The sequence below is a fragment of the Nanorana parkeri genome, unplaced genomic scaffold (genome assembly GCF_000935625.1).
Source record: "Nanorana parkeri isolate BGI_ZX_2015 unplaced genomic scaffold, ASM93562v1 scaffold328, whole genome shotgun sequence".
Lineage (NCBI taxonomy): Eukaryota > Metazoa > Chordata > Amphibia > Anura > Dicroglossidae > Nanorana > Nanorana parkeri.
In genome coordinates, this window is record NW_017306596.1 from 175,082 (window position 1) to 195,185 (window position 20,104).

General features: G+C 42.2%; 1 protein-coding gene across 1 annotated transcript in view; it reads left to right on the forward strand.

The window, feature by feature from the left end:
* Positions 1-20,104, forward strand: part of PCSK5 (proprotein convertase subtilisin/kexin type 5) — a 251,276-nt gene that overhangs the window by 128,368 nt on the left and 102,804 nt on the right. The window contains exon 8 of the mRNA XM_018558244.1: positions 19,856-20,068. Coding sequence (XP_018413746.1) covers positions 19,856-20,068 — 213 coding nt within the window. The remainder of the gene's footprint in view (positions 1-19,855; positions 20,069-20,104) is intronic.

Sequence of the window (20,104 nt, forward strand, 5' to 3'; positions counted from 1 at the left end):
CATGCTGAGCATGTTCGGCCGACCCGAAGCCACACGAAGCAAGCCGATGTACGGCTGATTTCAGCCGATGTACGGCTGAGATTAGCCGTACCAGCCTGAAGTGAATAGCCGAACAGTGTTCGGCTCACTTCACTTCAGATCGATCATTCACTCGGCTGCCCTCGGCAGCCTCGTGAATAGACCTCATAGTGTTATGATTTTAATATGTTTTATTTAAATGAGGGTTGCACAGATACCAAGTACAGTACTCGGTACAAGTACGAGTATATGTACCGATACTTTTGAGCTCCAAGACTACACTTGAGAAAAATTCAAAAGTTAGGAGGCAGCTGTCATTTGTAAGGAGCACACGGAGCTGCTGGGATGTGTACATTTCTATTTTAATGTACGATTTTGTTTTTATAAATATAAATAAAGGAATGCACAGATACCAGTTTTGCGAGTATGAGTACTGGTACTTGCCGAGTACTTACAAGTACGAGTACTGATACATTTTTGTTTATTGTCATGTGACAGTTTTTCTAAAACAACACAGACTAATGATTTCAGGACAGTGGTGGAGTGCCAGAGCCAGGTCCCAGCTGCCACCGCTGCAACCCTGGTAGTTCTCATGAAAATGCCAAGTATCTGCACTGGTGCTCGAAAAGTATCTGTGCATCCCTAATTTAAATGCAATAATTGTATAGTTGTAATACAAGTAAATAACATTTTCTAATGTAGCAGTCATAGAAGCATAAATAACAAATCCATTATAAGAATGAATGAAATCCTTAATAAGTTATAAGGCTTGTTTTACCTAATGTATCCTCACTGGTTGTTTAAAGGTAAAGGATTGAACTTCTTTGTCTCTTATAACCTGCTTTGACTCATTGGGGTAGGGTTCTGTATTGTCCTCTGTGACCAAAAAGAACAAGATTTCTTTAATGGTTTTAGAGAATGTATTTTAACAAAGACACCTCCATTATGGGAACTCTCAAATGTTAGTGGCACTGCTATTAGCTCTCATTAAGGGCTGATGATGCGGAAGTGATTGTGACAGATTGTGGTTATTCTTCCCTTAACGTGCACAGGAAGACATGCAGCTTTTAGCCGGGGGGCGAGCAGCTTGGTTTATGGTACCACTATAATGGATGCCTCATAGACTACCACATAAGTAATGAGGTAACAGCTGTTTTAACTAGCAAGGCAGTGGTTATTGTTCCTCTTTTTGGTGTGATGTATAGATCTCAATGAAAATCTACTATTTAGGTACTAAAAGTGTTATTTGGAACTATAACCTCTATCTTATCTATTAATTATCTTGTTTACTATTTTAAAAAGCCAGTATCATGGAAAAATGTTGGTGAAATAATAAAAATTCTGGGTGTAGTCCAGGGCCGTAGCTACCATGAGGCGAGTGAGGCACTCGCCTCAGGCGCAGCTGAGAGGGGGCGCAGCTGAGAGGGGGCGCAGCTGAGAGGGGGTGCAGCCAGGGCCTGAGCCTCCTCACCCCTGTTGCCATGGCAAGCACAGGGCGCCAAGCCGCTCGGCCAGGATCTGACAGCCGGCGGCTCTCTCTCTCCTCAACGCTCGGCCATCCTGAAGTGGCAGCTCCCTCCTCCAGTCCCCCCCGCCAACTGCTGCGCTTCCTCCTGCGAGGGCACAATTTTTTGTTCTTGCCTAGGGAGCAAAAAGAGGTAGCTACGGCTCTGATGATAATTTTTGGCATATAAATTCTTAATGGTTTGCGTAATTGAGGACGTGAAAGGGGCAAGTCAATTGCCTGTATACATTATGCTGGAAGGTCTCATCTCAGAGAGTTTGGAGGTTTGCATACTCTGGAAACTGCTCACTAACAGGGTTAATGCACAAACTCTTCAGTTTAACACATTTGATGTAGTGTTCCATGGCTGAAAAGGATGGCTAAAATAGACTGGCAGTTTCATTATATGCATTCGGATTGGTAATTGCTTCTTGCATAATTGGAGAGCGGGTTGCAGAGTCACACTTTGAGATGAACAGTGACATGTTATGGATATTGTGAGAAGTACTGTATGTACAATGTAGATGGATTGAGAAAGATATATAAGAAACAATCAGTATACTTGGTGATTAGAATAAGTGTTTTTGAGAACTTAAATCCATAAAACATCCCTTTCCTATTAAGGATATTTCCTCCTTTGCATAAAATATTACCGATAGTATCTGTTAATTATGACCCACAGAAACCATTACTGTGGGTGAAATAGCAGAATATGAGTAAAAAGAAGCAAAGGAGGAGGAACAAAATATACAGTGTAAATATACAAGATATATATATCTATAGATATATATCTATATATCTATAGATAGGTTTTAAGAACATTAAACATTTTTATCCAATGAGATTTCACTTTACTGAAATTAGTTCAGCGAAAAAATATATCATGATTTTTTTGCAACTAGCCTTACCAAATAAGCCTAATTGACTGGTTTTGGTTCTGTACTTGGGCAAATGTATTTTTGTGCAGGTTTTTTCTCCCACCTGTGGATAATATATATGTATGTTATAATAGATATACCTAATTAAAAAATGTAAAACCTTTAGTAATGTGCAGTCCTAAAATCCCTGATGGAAAGCATTTATTTTCACTCAATTGTAAAGTAATGGTAGATTCTTGGTCGCAGATTAGCAGCTTGGCCCACTTCATTTCAGTGTCATGTTAGAGTATCACAGCATGTTTTCTTCACCAGGACAGGACAAATAATGAAATCTAATTCTTTAGATAAAGCATCCCAGTGCCAACAAATCTTACTAGGCTACATGGTGGACTTCATCTTGTTCCCATTACACCATTGTGTCTAAAGCATTGGATGACTGCCCAACGCATTTGATGGACATTAATGATGAGATGTGATGCTGCTGGGTCTTTGGGGCATACTCAGCTGGAAGCTTTCCTTCCCATCACAGCAGTCCCTTTTCTTTTCTTTCTCTGCAGTAACGTTGGCTCTGTTATTGCTATTCACTTGGGTTTTAACACCAAAATCACTAGTCAAGTTTAAAGAGACGAAAAAGCAATAATTGTGTATTAATTAGTGACATTTCTGGAGGTTGACCTTTGGCTTAGTAAGGTTGATTTTAAAATTAGAAATTATTCTGATGGCTTTCTGACACATTGTCAGTCAACCCAAACCAGCCCTATATGTCTCTGAAATGTTTGAAGGGCAACAACTCATTTTTTTTTAATTAAGCAACTCGAGATGTTGCAGTGCCGTCCGTCCGTTTTTTTACTACGGGCGGACGGCAACAGGTTAAAGCTATGGATTTGTATAAATTATGGCATTAACTTCTAGTAGCTAGTCAGCAAGTTTTTAAAGATCCTTGACATTCATTTGCAAAACATTTACACTAAGATCAGTTTACCTTCAGTGAAGCAGTTGCTATTGGGTGACATTAATTTGCAGGTGTGTTCAGTACAATGCTGGATATTTCTTTCCAGATTGCTTTTTCAAAACCATATATATTTTATGTGATCACATCAAATTGTACAGCATTGTATTAATACATCTCATTTTGAGCCGTAGATCATAAGAACAATGAGCTTAAGGAAAGATAAAGCATTTCTTTTAATTTATTTTCTTGAATTATTGGGAATACACGACTGGTGGTGCACATTTTTAGGGTAGGTGGTTCACAGGAGAGTCACAGGTAGGTGGTTCACAGGGCAATTTTTGAGATAGTGCAGTACAGTTTTTCAGTGGAATAAATGTGATAGGAGTTTTTGGCCAAGAATAAATAGTAAAATCAAGTATAGCAGGGGTGGCTACCTCGGCACACCATCTACTGGGGAACTATAAGTCCCTTGATTCATGTAAGAATCTTTCACCCACAGGCATAACTCTCAGGGGGAGAGGCATGATGGGATTTTTTGTTTCACAACAGCTGGAGTGTCAAGGTTGCCAATCCTTGAACCATAGCTTAAATAGTGTTGTAGTAGTGTAGACTAGTGGTGCTCATGTTATTATTTAGTAGTACAGATGTTACTTTGAAATTGCAAGCCTGTTGTGACGGCACGCAGCTGACTTAAGCTAGTGAACACTGTTTGAGATAAAAGCACATTGATATGATTTAACATGAGTTCACTGGCCAAGGAATTGCAAGTTTTTTTTCAAAACAAAAGTGATGCAATTCGGGGCACGATCTCTGCTGATCTCCCCCATCTAGCATACCAGATCAAACTCCACATTCAATACTTTCCCTATCTGACCTTGTTGACACAATTGAGGCTGTTAAACTTTTTTCGATGCCAACCTAGCTACCTGCCCATTCCCTCACAACTACTATGATCCCCCTTTTGCTCTATCCTACGCTCTCTAACCCACATCTTTAATCACTTCTTCTCCACTGGTATCTTCCCCACCCCTCAAAAACATGCACTAGTTAGCCCAGTATTTAAAAATCCTGTACTGTACCCCACCAATTTTATCATCTAAAGACTCATTGTACTTATTGAATGCCTTGTACACAACCTTCTGAGCTGCCACTTCATTGAAAACTACTTCTTATCAACCCCCTACACTCTGCCTTCCACCCACAACACACCAATGAAGCTGCCTTCCTAAAACTCACTAACAACTTACTAACTGCTAACTATGGTCGCTACTCTGTACTCCTACACCTTTCTTCTGCCTTTAATACAGTTGAGCCCCCACTCTTCTAAAAAAACTCCACTCCCTTGGCCTTCAAGACTGTTTTCTCCTTGTTCCCCTCCTACCTATTTTAGTGCACCTTCAGATCACCTACAGCTCTACCTTCTCCTCTCCCTCTTTCCTTAGGGGTGTCTCAGGGCTCTGTCCTTGGACCCCTTCTATTCTCTATCTACACATTTTTCCGGGGTCAGCTGATAATCCCTCATGGCTTCCAATATATTTCTATTCTGATGACACTCAAATCTATCTCCTAACTCCTCAGTTCACCCCCTCAGTCTCATCACACTTCACTAGTTTACTACTTGATCTATATGTGTGGATGTTCCTGAAAAACTGAGCTCATAATAATCACACCCCCCCCCCCAATAATATTAATAATAATTTTAAAAAATCCTTGTCTACATTCCTAACACCACCCCTATAAGTTGTAAGAAAATATGTGAAAAAATCTCTTCTCACCAGTAACCTATTATTTTGCTGCCTGTTGCAGTGGTTACACAGGAACCAATTACATAGCCATCCAACTGTATATTTTGGCTATTCTGTTTGTTATTTTATTGTGTTCTTATTTACACTTTCCATTACCAAGGAATCCAGATACATAAAGCTCACTTCATAAAGCTAACACAAAAAAGATACTTGATAAGTGACAGTTATTTTCAGCTGAATCCAAAGAGATTACAAAATTACAGTCAGATGGCTGAAAATAACGATACTTGTGTAAAGCTTTGTACATTGAGCCTATATGCATACAATTACCCAACAGGCATACAGTTACCCAACAGACAATTGTAGAAAGCAAAAATGGGATGTACCATGTCAGCCAGGAGTAAGCACACAGGTACAAAAGACAAAAGGTATTGTCAAAGTGATACCTCAATATATCTCGAGGAGGAACCTGGTGTTCCAAAAACATGTAATTTTGTAAAAATGATTGTCAGCCACTAAAAGCTATCACTTTGACAATACTTTTTGCCTTTTCTAGTTTTGTACTAACTGCCTGATAAAATTGTATTAGAAAGTGTTTAGATTTCTATAGAGCAGACCCATTATCTGCTTCATCCATTCATCACCAGTAACTAACTTCCATCTCCTGCAGTCACTGCCATCTCATTATCACTACTGTAAGCTTGTACATGACTCTTCTTTTCTTTCTTTGTCTTTGTTTATACTTTTGTCTGAAGTCTGCTGTACATAACTTTTTGTTACTAATGAAGGATAATAATCATGCAAAATACATATATATATACAGTATATATATCATGCAACAAGTGTATATTGCATCATTCCGAAAAATAGATTTTGCAATGTGCATTGGAATTGTTTCATTTGTGCATTTTTAATATGTTGTGCCACTATAGTGTTCTAAAGGCAGAATGGTGCTTCCCATTTTCATTACTCTGACTCACAATATCACAGCTGTAACACTTTCTTCATTACTGATGCCAGGTATATTTTCCTTGGCAGGGTTATTAAAAAATCTGTAGTCTTGCAATTTTCTTTATTGTTCTAGTCATTTATTGCCATTTCATATATTTGTGCTACAGCATGAACATTACCATTGAATAGTAATAAAAACAATTATTTTCTTATCTATGAAAATGTATATATGGGGATTCAACTAATTCAGATAAATATATGTTTGTTTATCTTTGTGTCCGAAAGTAATAACATTGGGATATTTTATTTCTTTGTAGAATTACTGGACTTTATTATAGCTGCAGATTCATTTCATTGTTGAAAGGGCAATAGAAATTCTAGAGCATAATAATTCACTAGGACTAAAGGTGCAGTGCATGAGAGAAATATGGGGCTACAGTTTCTGGCCTCTTTCTGAAAATGCTAGTTTTCTGGCTGACTTTGCCTTCTGTTTTACAAGTCATCAACAAGCATGTAGTAAAGAAAGTTGGTGAAAGATGTGAATTTCTTATCTCTATACTAGTCGCGGGTCAGTGACTCAAAACTATTCAAGCCATCGCATCAGTATGTTAGCCTAGAAATTAATGTTTTCAGAAGGGATGGACACCAATGGCAGCCTACATGTTTCTCTCTTAACAGATTTACTTGAAACTGGTCGGAGCATTAGTCATTTTTACCATTATATTTTTGTGGTCAGAGTTACTTCGGTTCCGAATCTTCATGACCCCTACTGATACCAACCTGATGTGTGCCATGATTTTGTGGTCAGCGTGCCAAATAAGTGGGCAAGCTCTAGTGAAATGATAGAACCTGGGGAAGGGCGGGAGGGTCAGACGCGACTTCGCCGTGACGTGACGAGGAGCTCCCTATCCCCCTTCTTAAGGGGAGGAGAGCCGGCGCAACTCCTCCCACAAACACGGCCAAGATACCTTGGCCTATTACTTGTGGTCAGAGTTACTTCGGTTCCGAATCTTCATGATTCCAACCTGATGTGTGCCATGATTTTGTGGTCAGCGTGCCAAATAAGTGGGCAAAAACAAGCGAGTAGGGAAATGCCTTTATTGATCCTAATCAACAAGCCAGTTTGCGGAAGGCCTCGGCCATCTCCGATCTAGGACTGGGAACATACCTACTGAAACAATTAGAGTTCCACCTACCCAAACATTTAATTACGTGGGCTGGCACACCGTGCCGGGACGTGGCTGACGCCGCGCCTATCCGGAACGAGTGACCTGAGTAATGCTTGGTGTTTACTCCAATTTGGGCCAGGGGCACACGCACATGCCGGATGAAAACACTTGAAGTCAACGGGTCGTGGGGAAACGGCAACAGAGGACTGTCGTCTGGCCGTGTCGTTAACTGGGAGTTTAACTGGTCCAGCACCTTGACGGGGCACCACACGTTGCCGGAAGGAAAAAAGTGACAACAGAAGGTGTACCCACCTGATTAGTTTTAGTGCGAGCCAAAGATAAAGTATAGGACCCAGGATACTTTACTAAATGTTTTCGTAAGACCACACACGACCTACTGTTCACCCTTGTGAACTCACCCGGTCTTAAAAACCCATAAAAAGCCAGGTAAATAGCGGCTTTCAAAACTATACTGGGTACTAAACCGAACGGCCCCTTGTCTAACGACTCGGCCAAGGCCCTGAACATATCACTGGATATGGGTTTCCTGGTGCCTGGCACCGCAGCCCGGGATTTCTGGATGCCCTTGAGAATAGCTTTGATAGGATGAGAGGAAAACACGGAAGGCCTGTCCGGGTGACTCAACGCCAAAAAATGTTGCACCCCGGCTAGGTACATCTTTATCGTGTTGTAAGCTAGCTTAAGGTCCGTGTGACAATAAGCTATGAAGGCTAGGAGGCTTGAGGTATTACTAGGGTCTGGCACCTTATGTCTGTTCACAAACTTATTGAAGAGCTGCCACGCCCCTGTATAAACCCTACGAGTATTGCTCGACAGGGAGTCATCAATAAGCCTGGTCGCGTTGCGCTGATGTCTATCTAGTCCAGTAGTAACTGCTGGAACAACGGCACCACTGTGGAGCGAGCATCTGCTTCTGGCATCTGTTGAAAGAAAACTTGCATATTAAGCCGCGACAATGCATCAGCCGCCACATTGCTCCTACCAGAAATGAATACACATGATATATTAAACTTGTAATGTAACGCCAGCCATGTCAACCGGCGTAGAAAGGACATAATCAACAGGGACTTGGACCTGCCTTTATTGATGATGTCCACCGTCGCCTGATTATCGCTAAAGAAGGTCACCGTCTGACCTGTCCAAAGCCGCCCCCACGTAATAGCTGCTGCCACTATGGGATAAATCTCAAATAATGCTGACGTTTCAAAAAAGGCCGGGACAGCTCTTACCTCCTCAGGCCAAGTGCTGAAAAACCAGTGAGTGCCAAAAATTGCCGCAAAACAACCTGGAAATGAAGGACCGCCCCTGCGGTATGATCCTCATGGCAAAGTTCAACATCCCCAAAACCGACTGCAAATGCCTCCTCGTACACTGCGGAGACACCACCAGCCCATGCAACCCCTCCCGAATCCTCTTGAGTTTATCCTGAGGCAGGCTAGCCTGCAAGGACTCCGTAATGCCCAGGAAGGTAATGACCTTTGCGGGACCCTCCACCTTCTTAGACGCCACCGGTACATTGAGAACCCCAAAGATTTGCAACAACAACCCCAGATCTCGCGGAGCCGTAACCGGGGACTCGATGAGCAAAAATCGTCCAAATAATGCAGCACCTTCTGGCAGTGGACATGATGTTCCAAAATCCAATGTAGGGCCTGCGCGAAGGTATCGAACAGCCACGGACTACTCTTGGACCCGAACGTCAATTTGGTGGCGAAATAATACAATCCCCTCCACCTGACACCGTGCCACTGCCACAACGACTGCATGATCTGAAGGAACTTGAAGGCGTCAGAAATATCCACTTTAGATAACCATGCATTCCTACCCACCTGTAGTATATGCTGTATCGCCTGATCCACCGAAGCATATGTCAACGAAAACTCCTCAGAGGGAATCAACGCATTCAAGCTAGGAACGTGCATGGAATGAGGGGCGGACAAATCGTAAACCAATCTGTATTTATTACTAAACTTTCCGCACACTAATCCAATCGGGCTGACCCGCCACATGTCAAAAGGAGGTACAACAAATGGCCCAATGAGAAACCCCTTTGCCAGCTCAAGACCCAGCAGTGAATCCACCCTATCAGGATCAGACATGGCGGATCGCAAGTTCTCACACTCATGCAAGGATTGCGGCAGAGTAACAAAACACGTGTGAAAACCCAAAGAAAACCCCTCAGCCAGGAATAATGCCAGATTCGGATCAGGATACCCCCCCAGGCAACCCGATAACGCCTCCACATTGACCCTGGGGTGGGCCCTAAAACAGAGCGAACAAACGTGCAGCAACCTGCAGTGCGGGAAATTGCACGCTTTGTAGTTGTAGTTGTTGCAAATCTGCGATTTGCCCAGACACAGTATAGGCCTCCCAAATTTGTCAACCTGAGCCGAGGTAGAGGCAGAAGGGGCGGGCATCGCCTGCGCAGCGGCCACCGTGGAACAAGACCCCGAGGTACTCTGCAGCGGACACCAGTTAGCCGCGTGGGCCGACGACTGGCACAAAACGCAGACGGGGGACTTGAGCCCAGCGAAATGCCTGCAAAACAGCTCCGTGTCCACTCGACTCCAGTTAGTGACAAACTGGAATTGGGACAATGCGGCCGCTGCCTTCGCAGAGACCGCCCTGTGGTAGTTGTAGAAAGAAAACCCACCGTACTTGTAGCCCAGATCTACCACTGCGTGTAAGTACGAATCCAGCTCCTCCCTCCTATGTGGGCTAACCGTACAAATGACGTCCCGGAAGATGCCGAATGCCAAGACAAACTCCGGAATCGACAGCTTCCAGTCAACCGGGCATCCCTCGCCTTCAACACCACCGACACCTCTCCACATGAGTACGACTTGTTGTCCGCCACGTCGTGGGCCGCTATCAACAGCGATGCCAGGTTGACATCCTTGCCCTCCAAGATGTCCTTTTTAAGGTGTGCCGGGACAAAATGTGCCGGAGTAACAACGGGAGGGAAGCAGCTCGTACCTGGATCTGCCACTGCCACCGTCCCGGACGTACTCGTCCCACCACCAGTGGGACGCTACCCACGACCAGATCCCCTCCCACCGGGGCAGGCACAGCCTGCCTCTCCAGGGCTACAGTCCTGTCCCGCAACTCCTGAACGGACAAGGTCATCGCGTTCATCGAGGCATGCAACTGCGTCAACGATGCAGTGATCTACGCAACGCCACCAGCGTGGCCCCTTCACCGGCTGCCGTAGGCGGGAACAAAAGTCTGAACAGCTCGGCCTTCCTGGCAGTGGCCGAGTAAGGAATCCCCCTGAGCTGAAGCTCCGTGACTATCCTCGGTATAGTCCAAGCCCGGAGGGACGGCAGGCTACCCTGCTCCGAACCCCTGGCCGCAGTGTCCCCAGCTGGATTCCCCCTCGCCGGAGTTCCCCTTGCCGAAGTCCCCCTCGCCGGAGTACCCTTTTCCGAAGTTGCCGGCAGCGAGACATAGTCCTCGATGTCTGAAGCATGCGACATCCTGACGGTCACTGTAACGACAGGAAATTACCATAACAGGACTGCGTCCCCCAAGCAACCACGCCACTGCAAGCGAAAGCGTAACAGTACCAACCCACCGAGAACGTAAAATATGGCAAGGTAAGTGCGCCCCTGCAATCAGTGACCCCCCCCGCTCACCACCCCCTACGAACAACGACCACCCCCCTGAGAGTCCAGCGGCCTGAACCAAACGTACCCAGAAAAGGAAGCAGGATAGTGATCGGTGGCCCAGCGGCCTGGCACCACCCGTGTCACCACCCCTATGCGACCCGCACCAAATGACGACGGTCCAGCGGCCTGAACCAAACGTGCCCACTACACTAACTCACAACTACACTAACTGACCTGACGTGACAGTCCAGCGGCCTGAACTAAACGTGCCAACTAAACTAACCTTGAACTACACTAACTGACCTGACGTGACAGTCCAGCGGCCTGAACAAAACGTGCCAACTATACCAACCGCTAACTACACTAACTGACCCGACGTGACAGTCCAGCGGCCTGAACCAAACGTGCAAACTATACTAACCGTCAACTACACTAACCGACCTGACGTGACAGTCCAGCGGCCTGAACCAAACGTGCCAACTACCCCAACCCACATCTACACAAACTGACCCGACGTGACGGTCCAGCGGCCTGAACCAAACCTCCGAGCAGTAACGCGAGACCCCACCTAGTCCAGCGGCCTGAACAACAACAGCAACCCGGCGGAGAGTGACGTGACGAGGAGCTCCCTATCCCCCTTCTTAAGGGGAGGAGAGCCGGCACAACTCCTCCAACAAACACGGCCAAGATACCTTGGCCTATTACTTAGCTCTCTGCATGGTGACAAAGCTACTAAAAGTCTGTTGAAGCCTGCTAAAACTTTGCTTAAAGCTCAAGTCTAGACAAAAATAAAAAGTTACAAGTAAAAGTTCCATGTAATGATAAATGTGGGACTCTTATCTGAAAAGCTGCTGTATTTGTCTTTTAGAAAGCCAAAAACACGGTGTTGAAACCATCCTGTTTTCACTTGTCAGCTCGTGGACTTGTATGTGCCTTACTGCCTTTTCCAAACACAGTTCGGCCATGTATTATATTCTGCTGTTAGGCAGAGCTAGAGTAAGTGCTGTATACTCTATCTATCGTACCCATTAACAAATGTGCTTGTTGAATCACCTAAGAAGTCTGGGTAGATGCAGACTTTGAAAACAGTTACATTCAAATAGGCTTAAGAAAAGCTAGCTTCCTTGACAAAATTATTACGGCTTGAATAATATTTTGGTGTACCAACAGTGAAAACCCGAATGGATGTAAGTAATATTTTTATGTAGAAGAGATAGACTTTTGCAAGTTGCTGTATATGTGCTGTGAACTACAGCTTGGAGTAATACTCAGGCAACAAAGACAACAAACTTGCATTGATGGAGTTGTGGTGGTGCAGTGTAAGTGTAAGGTTGAAACATCAGAAACGTAGTCTTGGATAAATGTTTAGGTACGGATAAGACATAACAAAGGAAATACTAGAAATATAGTCATAGTAGAAGGAGTCAAAAGTGCAGCAGAGTTTAGTGTTACAAATGTATTAGTTTTGTTACAAAGAACTTAAGTGGATAGAGGCAAATATAAGAGGTCCCATAAGACAGCCCTGAAGAACACATGCTGAGTCAGTTAATAAAAACATTGTTAATCTGCCAAATAAACACTAAGGGGGTTATGCACTATTGAGCCGAAGGATACAGAAGTAGCTGCGGCTGATCCTTCCGCTGCCGGAGCCCATCGGTTCAGTATTCACAATAGCCCGTACAGCAGCCGAAGGCGACCGAGTGGCTCAGCCGAGTCGAAGGCATATGCTTTGGCTCGACTGAGCCGAAGTGACAGCCGAAGCGGTGCGAAAGTCCTGCCGAAGGCCGGCTTTTCGCCCCGCAAATGACAGCGGAGCCAAAATAACCTGTGGACACTGATCTGTCATTAAACAATAACAACTGGGTGGAGCCGGCCAAGATGTCACAGCCGACTCCCCCCAGTTTTTATTCTTTGGAAGGGACCAGTTGGGCGGAGCTAGCATTCAGCTATTCACTCACTGCTGTGCGGCCCCTATGAGAATAGGGGCGAACGGCAGCAAGTGAGCTGCCGGAGCTTCGGTACAGCTGATCCAGATGTTGGATTGGCTGAGTCGAAGTCCCTCCGCACTACGGCTCAGCCAAACATGCAGAGCATGTTCGGCTGACTGAAGGCAGCCGCACAGAGCCGATGTACGGCTGATTTCAGCGGATGTACGGCTGAAATCAGCCGTACAAGCCAGAAGTGAATAGCCGAACAGCATTTGGCTCACTTCACTTCGGCTGGGTTATTCACTCGGCTGCCTTGGCAGCTTTGGTAATAACCCTCCAAATATCTGTACAGAAAGATATGATAAAAACAAGAGTGTACAGTGCCCTATAGACCAAGAAAGAGAAATATAAAATGATAAAGATAATCAACTGTTTTAAAAGCAGCAGACACATAAAGTAGTAGTAATTAGTGATATTGAAAGGTCACTGGGACTTGTGATAGTACTTTTTCTTTAAAACAAAGGGAAAGAAATCCACAGAAACAGAAGAAAAAAAATGCCCCCAAAAAGTTATAAATAAATAACCCCCAAGGTTAAACATGTTAGATGCCCTGCAAGACATTTGCATTTATTGCATTAATATACTGTAGCAGCTGATATGGGAATTAGGAGGAAATAATTTGAGGTAAATGTGAATGACTTTTAGTATTCTGGGAGCAGGTTGGGAAGTGAAGGATAACATAAGGGAGACAGAAGAAAATGTATTCCAAAGCTTTTGCATTTCAACTGAAGTAGTTACAATGCATGCTGCATGTTGGCAGTGGTACAGTTGCTTGAAAAATGAATTAAGATTGCAGCCATGGTAATTGAAACTGTTTTTTAGGTTTCTTAAGAGACAAACTATTGCGATGAACTTTTATGCATCACATTGTGTGTACTGCTGGTGGAGATCCTGTAATTTATTCACTCCTCCTCCATTAGCAGAACTCGATGCATTGGAGGATAATAACAGTACAAGTTCTCTGAATGGAGAAGAGGGCACGAGGGGACAGGCAAGCAACTCTTCATACTAGCAGCAGCTGCTACCGTATCGACCCATATAGCATCAGAAGGTAGCCTCTCAGGACAATATTTGACAGCTATGCAGACTGCATGAAGGGGGAATTTTAAGAGAAGTAGAAGTCTGCAGGGGATGAGCTACACACCATTGCATGTAACTAATGTGTTTAGAGCTGTCTCCCAAAAACAAAAAACCCTCAAAAAACTAAACCAGCTTTAAATCTGTCAGCAGTAGAAGACCAGATGCTTTGACACCTTTGATTTAAATGTATGACACCTTTATAAAAAGCTTCATAGAAGCAGTCACATCCTTGACAGTGCTCTGTGCCTGGACAATGCAGCACATTATTCATTCATTATTATTTATGACTGTAGACAGACCACGTTTTAGGTTAATAGTGCTATTAAGCCAAGCACTGACAAACTATGCAATTGTGTTGATTTATCTGATTGGTGAGCTTTTACATGTCTGAGAACTCTTTCTTGTTGACAGACACTCTTTTCAGTTTATCTACATCCAAAAAGCAAACATTTAATATATTGCAGATTATCATTCCCTAAATTTGTCTGCATTTGTTTTCATTTTGTATATTTTTTTGCTGTATTTTCACCAGGTGATATGGTCAGTAACACACTTCCTGTCTCAGGGTGACTCAACTCTAAGACAGAGCGACTGAGCCACCCTTTGAAACAGCATTGTGAACCTGTGGAGAGGATAGTGTTAGAAACTCTAACAGATTTAGATGGACTTGACTAACAAATTAAACCTAAACTCCAGCTAACACTTTTTGAGCGGTTACAGCAACAGTTTTTTTTCCCTTTTGGGGTAAAGGTTTTATATGAATGAATAATGAGTGAATAAAAGCACCCCTGCCAGTGTTAAATTGCTTGTTTTAACCCTCTATCTGCCACTTTTGATAGACAGCTTGGTGTGTTAAAGGAAGTTAAAAAATAACAGACTTACTGGCAAGGTCACCAGGTAAAAATAGAAAAAAGGCTTAAATAAAAAAATAAAACTAATGCAGGCACCATATGTAGTAATTAGTAAACTGCATTATGTTACATTTTTGCTTTTGGGTTTAGATACACTTTAAAAACACATTTGCATTTTGTAAATTATTGTGTACATGTTTTTTTATCTTGAGTATGAGTTTTTCTTGGGTTTATAGTATATATAATGCTTGTTACTTCTACATCTGGAGTTATGCATCTTTCACCATTTCTGCACACATGCATAAACTGATCAACACTATTTTACTGCTCAAGAAATCAGGTAACTCACCCCTAATTTCATACATTCAGCTGCTCAGCTTCAGGTCAAAGTTGACTAAGGAAAAATCGGTTTTACTGGGAAATTCGGGTAGGCAACACTCTGATTCAATATATAACATATTGACACAATTGTTAGAGCATGTGAATATCAATGATCATGAGCAAAGTTTACCAATTCAGCAGATTCAGGAGACTGCAAGGTTGGCTCCCCACACATACTGTATGCTGTGCATAAATCACTAGAAGGAATAAAATGTGATTGAGCAGCTTCAAATGTTGGATGGACTCCCAGATGTGGTTTGAACAGTTTTGGTATTTGCAGCTTTTAAGTATTGATAAGTGGATTTATTTTTGTCAAGGTGAGTTAATGTTATATAAATATCCTTTGAATTAAAGCAAAAAGCACAACCACTAAATACATTTGTTTGACTAATTTCCCTGGAGTTCTGTTTGATGTCCGTGGTGGTATAATCTTTCAGGTTGGCTCCATTTCTGGAAAGCAGGCACCTTCAAGTCATGTAACCCTTTTAGCCTGACTCCAATTTTAAATAGCAGGTATCCCCATGTGGTGTTACACTATTAGCCTGCCTCCGTTTCTAGATAGTAAGCGCCTCAAAGTGGTGTAACACTATTACAATTACCTTTCAATTCTATATAGCAGGCACCTCCAGGTTTAAACAGCAAACTACAACAACCTGTGTAGCCTCACCGCCTCCTATCACCACACCATACTTCTCCTCCAATAGGAAGATGAAGGGGAAATGAAAGAGTAGGTTGCACAATGGCTATGCAGGCTGCAGCTGCAGTGTCCTGCACAGAACACCCCAGAGCCACTAGGACCCTCTGCATAGCAGCTGAGGTGTGTGGGTGGCTTCTTTCTAGAAGTGGAGCCAGCTTAATAGTACACTACCCCACAATGTTACATTAGGTTAATAACATAAACATGCGTTCATATGCGTACAGGAGGCAGTTATATCATAGATTACTATACCATAGATTACCTTCACATTAGAGCTACAAATGCATTGTTACATGGAAATCCAACACTGACCCATGGCCAAGTAAAGCAGGTATTTTTGCTTTTTTTCATCAACCTTATGGGCAGAACATGATATGGGCAGAACATGATATCCAACTATTGCATATGTATGTGCAATTTTCACACATTTTTTTTTTCACACAATTTTTTTAAATTGTCTGTTTATCCTTATTATTTACGAAAAAAACTGCTCCTCTAATTTTATGTCAAACTAAGCATATACAATATGCCTTCCACTAACAGGACATCCTAAATCTGCATAGCTGTAGTACATGTATCTGGTAATATTATCAAATTATTTAAATAGATTGGCAGCGCATATAATTAAGATATGGACAATTTACTGTTACATTGATTTCAGAAGCTTCAAACCTGTTTACTGTTGTGCATTTCACTATTCCAATAGAAAAGGATTTAACGCTTTACTAGAATCTATTGACTGAAGAATTCTAGCATACAGTTTTCCGTTGAGTCAGCTTTTGCTTAAAGTGGAGATGCCCTTAATAAATGTGAATTGGGAAGCTCATGTGAAGCTTTCTTCAAAGCTTGCACCATGTATTTCCACCTTTACCGACCCTGCATTTTGTGGACTTAAAAACATTGGCGAGTTACATTTCCATGTAACAAAGCATGTGTAGCTCTTCTGTAGAGACCATAACAATCCACTGTGTAATTAACTTCAGCTTCAATAAACTGCAGACCAAGTCCCACTTTGGTGGTTAGTGTGTGGCTCTCAGGTCCTAGCAGCCAGTGTTGGGAGTGGGAGCATTACTTTGTGAAGGGATTGCAGTTATCGACAATAAATTCAATACATTGCCTTGCTTTATAGTTATGCAGAAATTGTGACATAAATTCAGCTTGGCTAAATGGTTAAATGGCTAGTCTTCTATTTTTATTTTCACATTGTTGCACTAATTATCATACCTGGGAACCTGAGACATTAGAAGTGTGAGACTGGGGGGTTGAGAAAGAGGATAGGTGGTGGGCTACTCCTGCCATATCAAAATTGGTGTATAAGTTGCCTGTATACATTGCGTCAAAAAGGAGGCAACAGTTGCAGTGTCCTTAATGCATTGCAGCAAACTGAAGGGTTTCTTAGTAGAATGCATAGGGGTCTATTTATAAACAATTTGCAGAGCAAAATGCCATGTGAATCTCTTTGAACGTTTGTTCAAAGAGATTTGAACGTTTGCAAATAGAGACAAAAACATAGGTTCTTAGTATATTTGATTTTCAGGTTGAATGTAATGTAATACCACATTATGGCCCCCAGATAGAGCCGAGGAGCATAGGAAACAAAATCTATTTATCTCTACCATAAAAACAGAGATTAACAGCCAATTAGACATCATTTTCCAACCTGTTGTGTCCTACACTACAGATCTCCTAATGCAAACATTGACACAAGACACAGAGAGCTATTCCTATGATTGTTCTTAATATCTGACGGTTTCATGTACGGCCACTTTATTGATTAAAAACATTGATTAAGAACAATGTTCATACCTGTCTCACAAATTTAGTTAGGGAAGCAGCTAGATGAGCTAATCAAAGTGTTAGTTGATATACAATGGGATTTATTTCCTAAAAGTGTATTGTAACATTACAGGGGGACCTGGATAAAATAGGGGAGTGGGCCACTACATGGCAGATGCGGTTTAATGTTGAAAAATGTAAAGTAATGCATTTTAGGTTTACAAATAGGCAAGTGGAATACACATTAATCCACTAGGGAAGTAAGAAATGGAAAAAGATTTGGGGGTCATAGTAGACCACAGATTGAATAACAGCTTGCAATGCCAGGCTGCGGCAAACAAAGCTAGCAGAGTACTGTCATGCATTAAATAGGGAACTGTACGGTAGAGACAAAGCAATAATGTTACCACTTTATAGATCACTGGTGCAGCCTCATCTCGAGTATGTGGTTCAGTTTTGGTCACAAATCCACAGAAAGGATGTCCTGGAGCTGGAGAGAGTCCAGAGAAGGGCAACAAAACTAATTAAGGAGCTGTAGAACCAAAGCTATGAGACAAGGTTGCTAAATTTAAACTTGTTCACGCTGGAAGTGAGGAGATTAAGAGAGGACATGATTTTGATGTACAAAATGTTTTGTGGAGATGGCAACATCAGCAATACATTTTTTACTGTAAACGCCTTAAAAAAGACTAGAGACCACCACCTAAAATTGGTGGAGAAAAGATTTAACCACAAAGGGCGCAGGGGCTTCTTCTCAGTTAGAGCGGTTACATTTTGGAACTCTCTTCCACAAGCAGTGGTATCAGCAGAGAGTATTGAATCATTAAAAAATCATTTAGATACCTTCCCAAGAGACCGCAACATACAGGGGTACAGGTACACTTAAAAACAAGGTCACACAGGGACTCATGTACACACACACATACACGCACACACAGACACACAAAGGTTGAACTTGATGGACCTGTGTGTTTATTCAACCTCAAATACTATGTAACTATGTAACTCTTACACAGGGAAGACTTTCTTAGTTGAGCAAATAAAGTGAAGCTATCTTCACTTTGAATACCCAATCATGTGCAAGGGAAATTTAAAAAAATAAAATGATTTTTGCTTGCACATAGCCCGTACAGCACCCCCTCGGTTCTACTGAATCGAAGGGGTCCTGGGGCCGAAGCTAGCCGAAGGATCGGCCGAAGCTGGGCCAGATCCTTCGGGAGCTTCGTGAATAGACCCCTAAGTACGTGAACATTCTCTAAATCAACTTCAACTGTTCTTATAAAATCTGATCAAACAGTCTAATGATTTCCTTCTCTCAGTGTAATCTCAGTTTGTCTGATAAGCTTGTGTTACCTGCCAGTTCCTTACTTGAAGAATATCCCAGTGTTGGGATGTCTAACAGTTTTCAGGTACTTGGCCATCATCTTTCAGCAGTGATTACAAGAGCTTATTTTCAAAAAAGAACCAATTGCATTAGGTAGTGCACACAAAATCCTTTAAAGGCCATGCATATATTTCAGCAAATGGTTTTGCTTTAGGTGTTTCTTTTACTAATTAATTTTCAGTAACACAATATTTTGTTTTGATAAACTTGTGTGCTTCATGTACATCAGTAGAATTCAACAGCTGCTTTCACATAAACAGCCGAGCATTAGCACTTCACAAGTCATCTAAGCACCTTTTTGTTTGCTGTGAAGTAAATATGAAACAAATAAACATGGTAATATTCCTGTGAAAAGTTCAAATGTATTTATTGCATTTGTTGAGCACAATTAAAATGCAAGCAAGCTTATTTAAAATCCTATGTTTCAGCTGCTGATAATTAAACGAATAATTCATACATTATTCAGCTTATCTATAAACTGTTTCCATGGTTGTCTGGATGTCACATACATCACTGTAGGCAATGGGACCAATTTAAGAAAATACTAATTGCCACATGACTCATTTTGAAAGTGTTCCATGACTGAATAACTGTTAGTAAGGACACAACACACCTACACATGTGGATAACTTCATATAAGCAGATTTTTACTGCTCCCAGCTTTCCATTAAAGTTCTAGCACAGTCAAAAATCTTTGGCAGCACTGGCCTGCAATGTGTTTCTATGTATGGCAGCTTAGCAATTTGAGATTTGTCTGTTGGATTTCATTTCCACTTTATATGTATCAATTTTTAGTTGTTGCATTTTTCAATGTATTTATAATGCACCTTTGCATCTTTTCTTCTTTTGTAGGGAAGACGAGGTTACGGTTCAATATTTGTATGGGCTTCTGGCAATGGTGGTAGAAGCAGAGATCACTGCTCCTGCGATGGGTATACCAATTCCATCTACACAATCTCTATTAGCAGCACAACAGAAAGTGGCAAAAAACCCTGGTATCTGGAAGAATGTGCCTCAACACTGGCTACAACTTATAGCAGTGGGGAATCGTATGACAGAAAAGTGGTATGATTTGTTTATTTTAGGATACAGATATATATA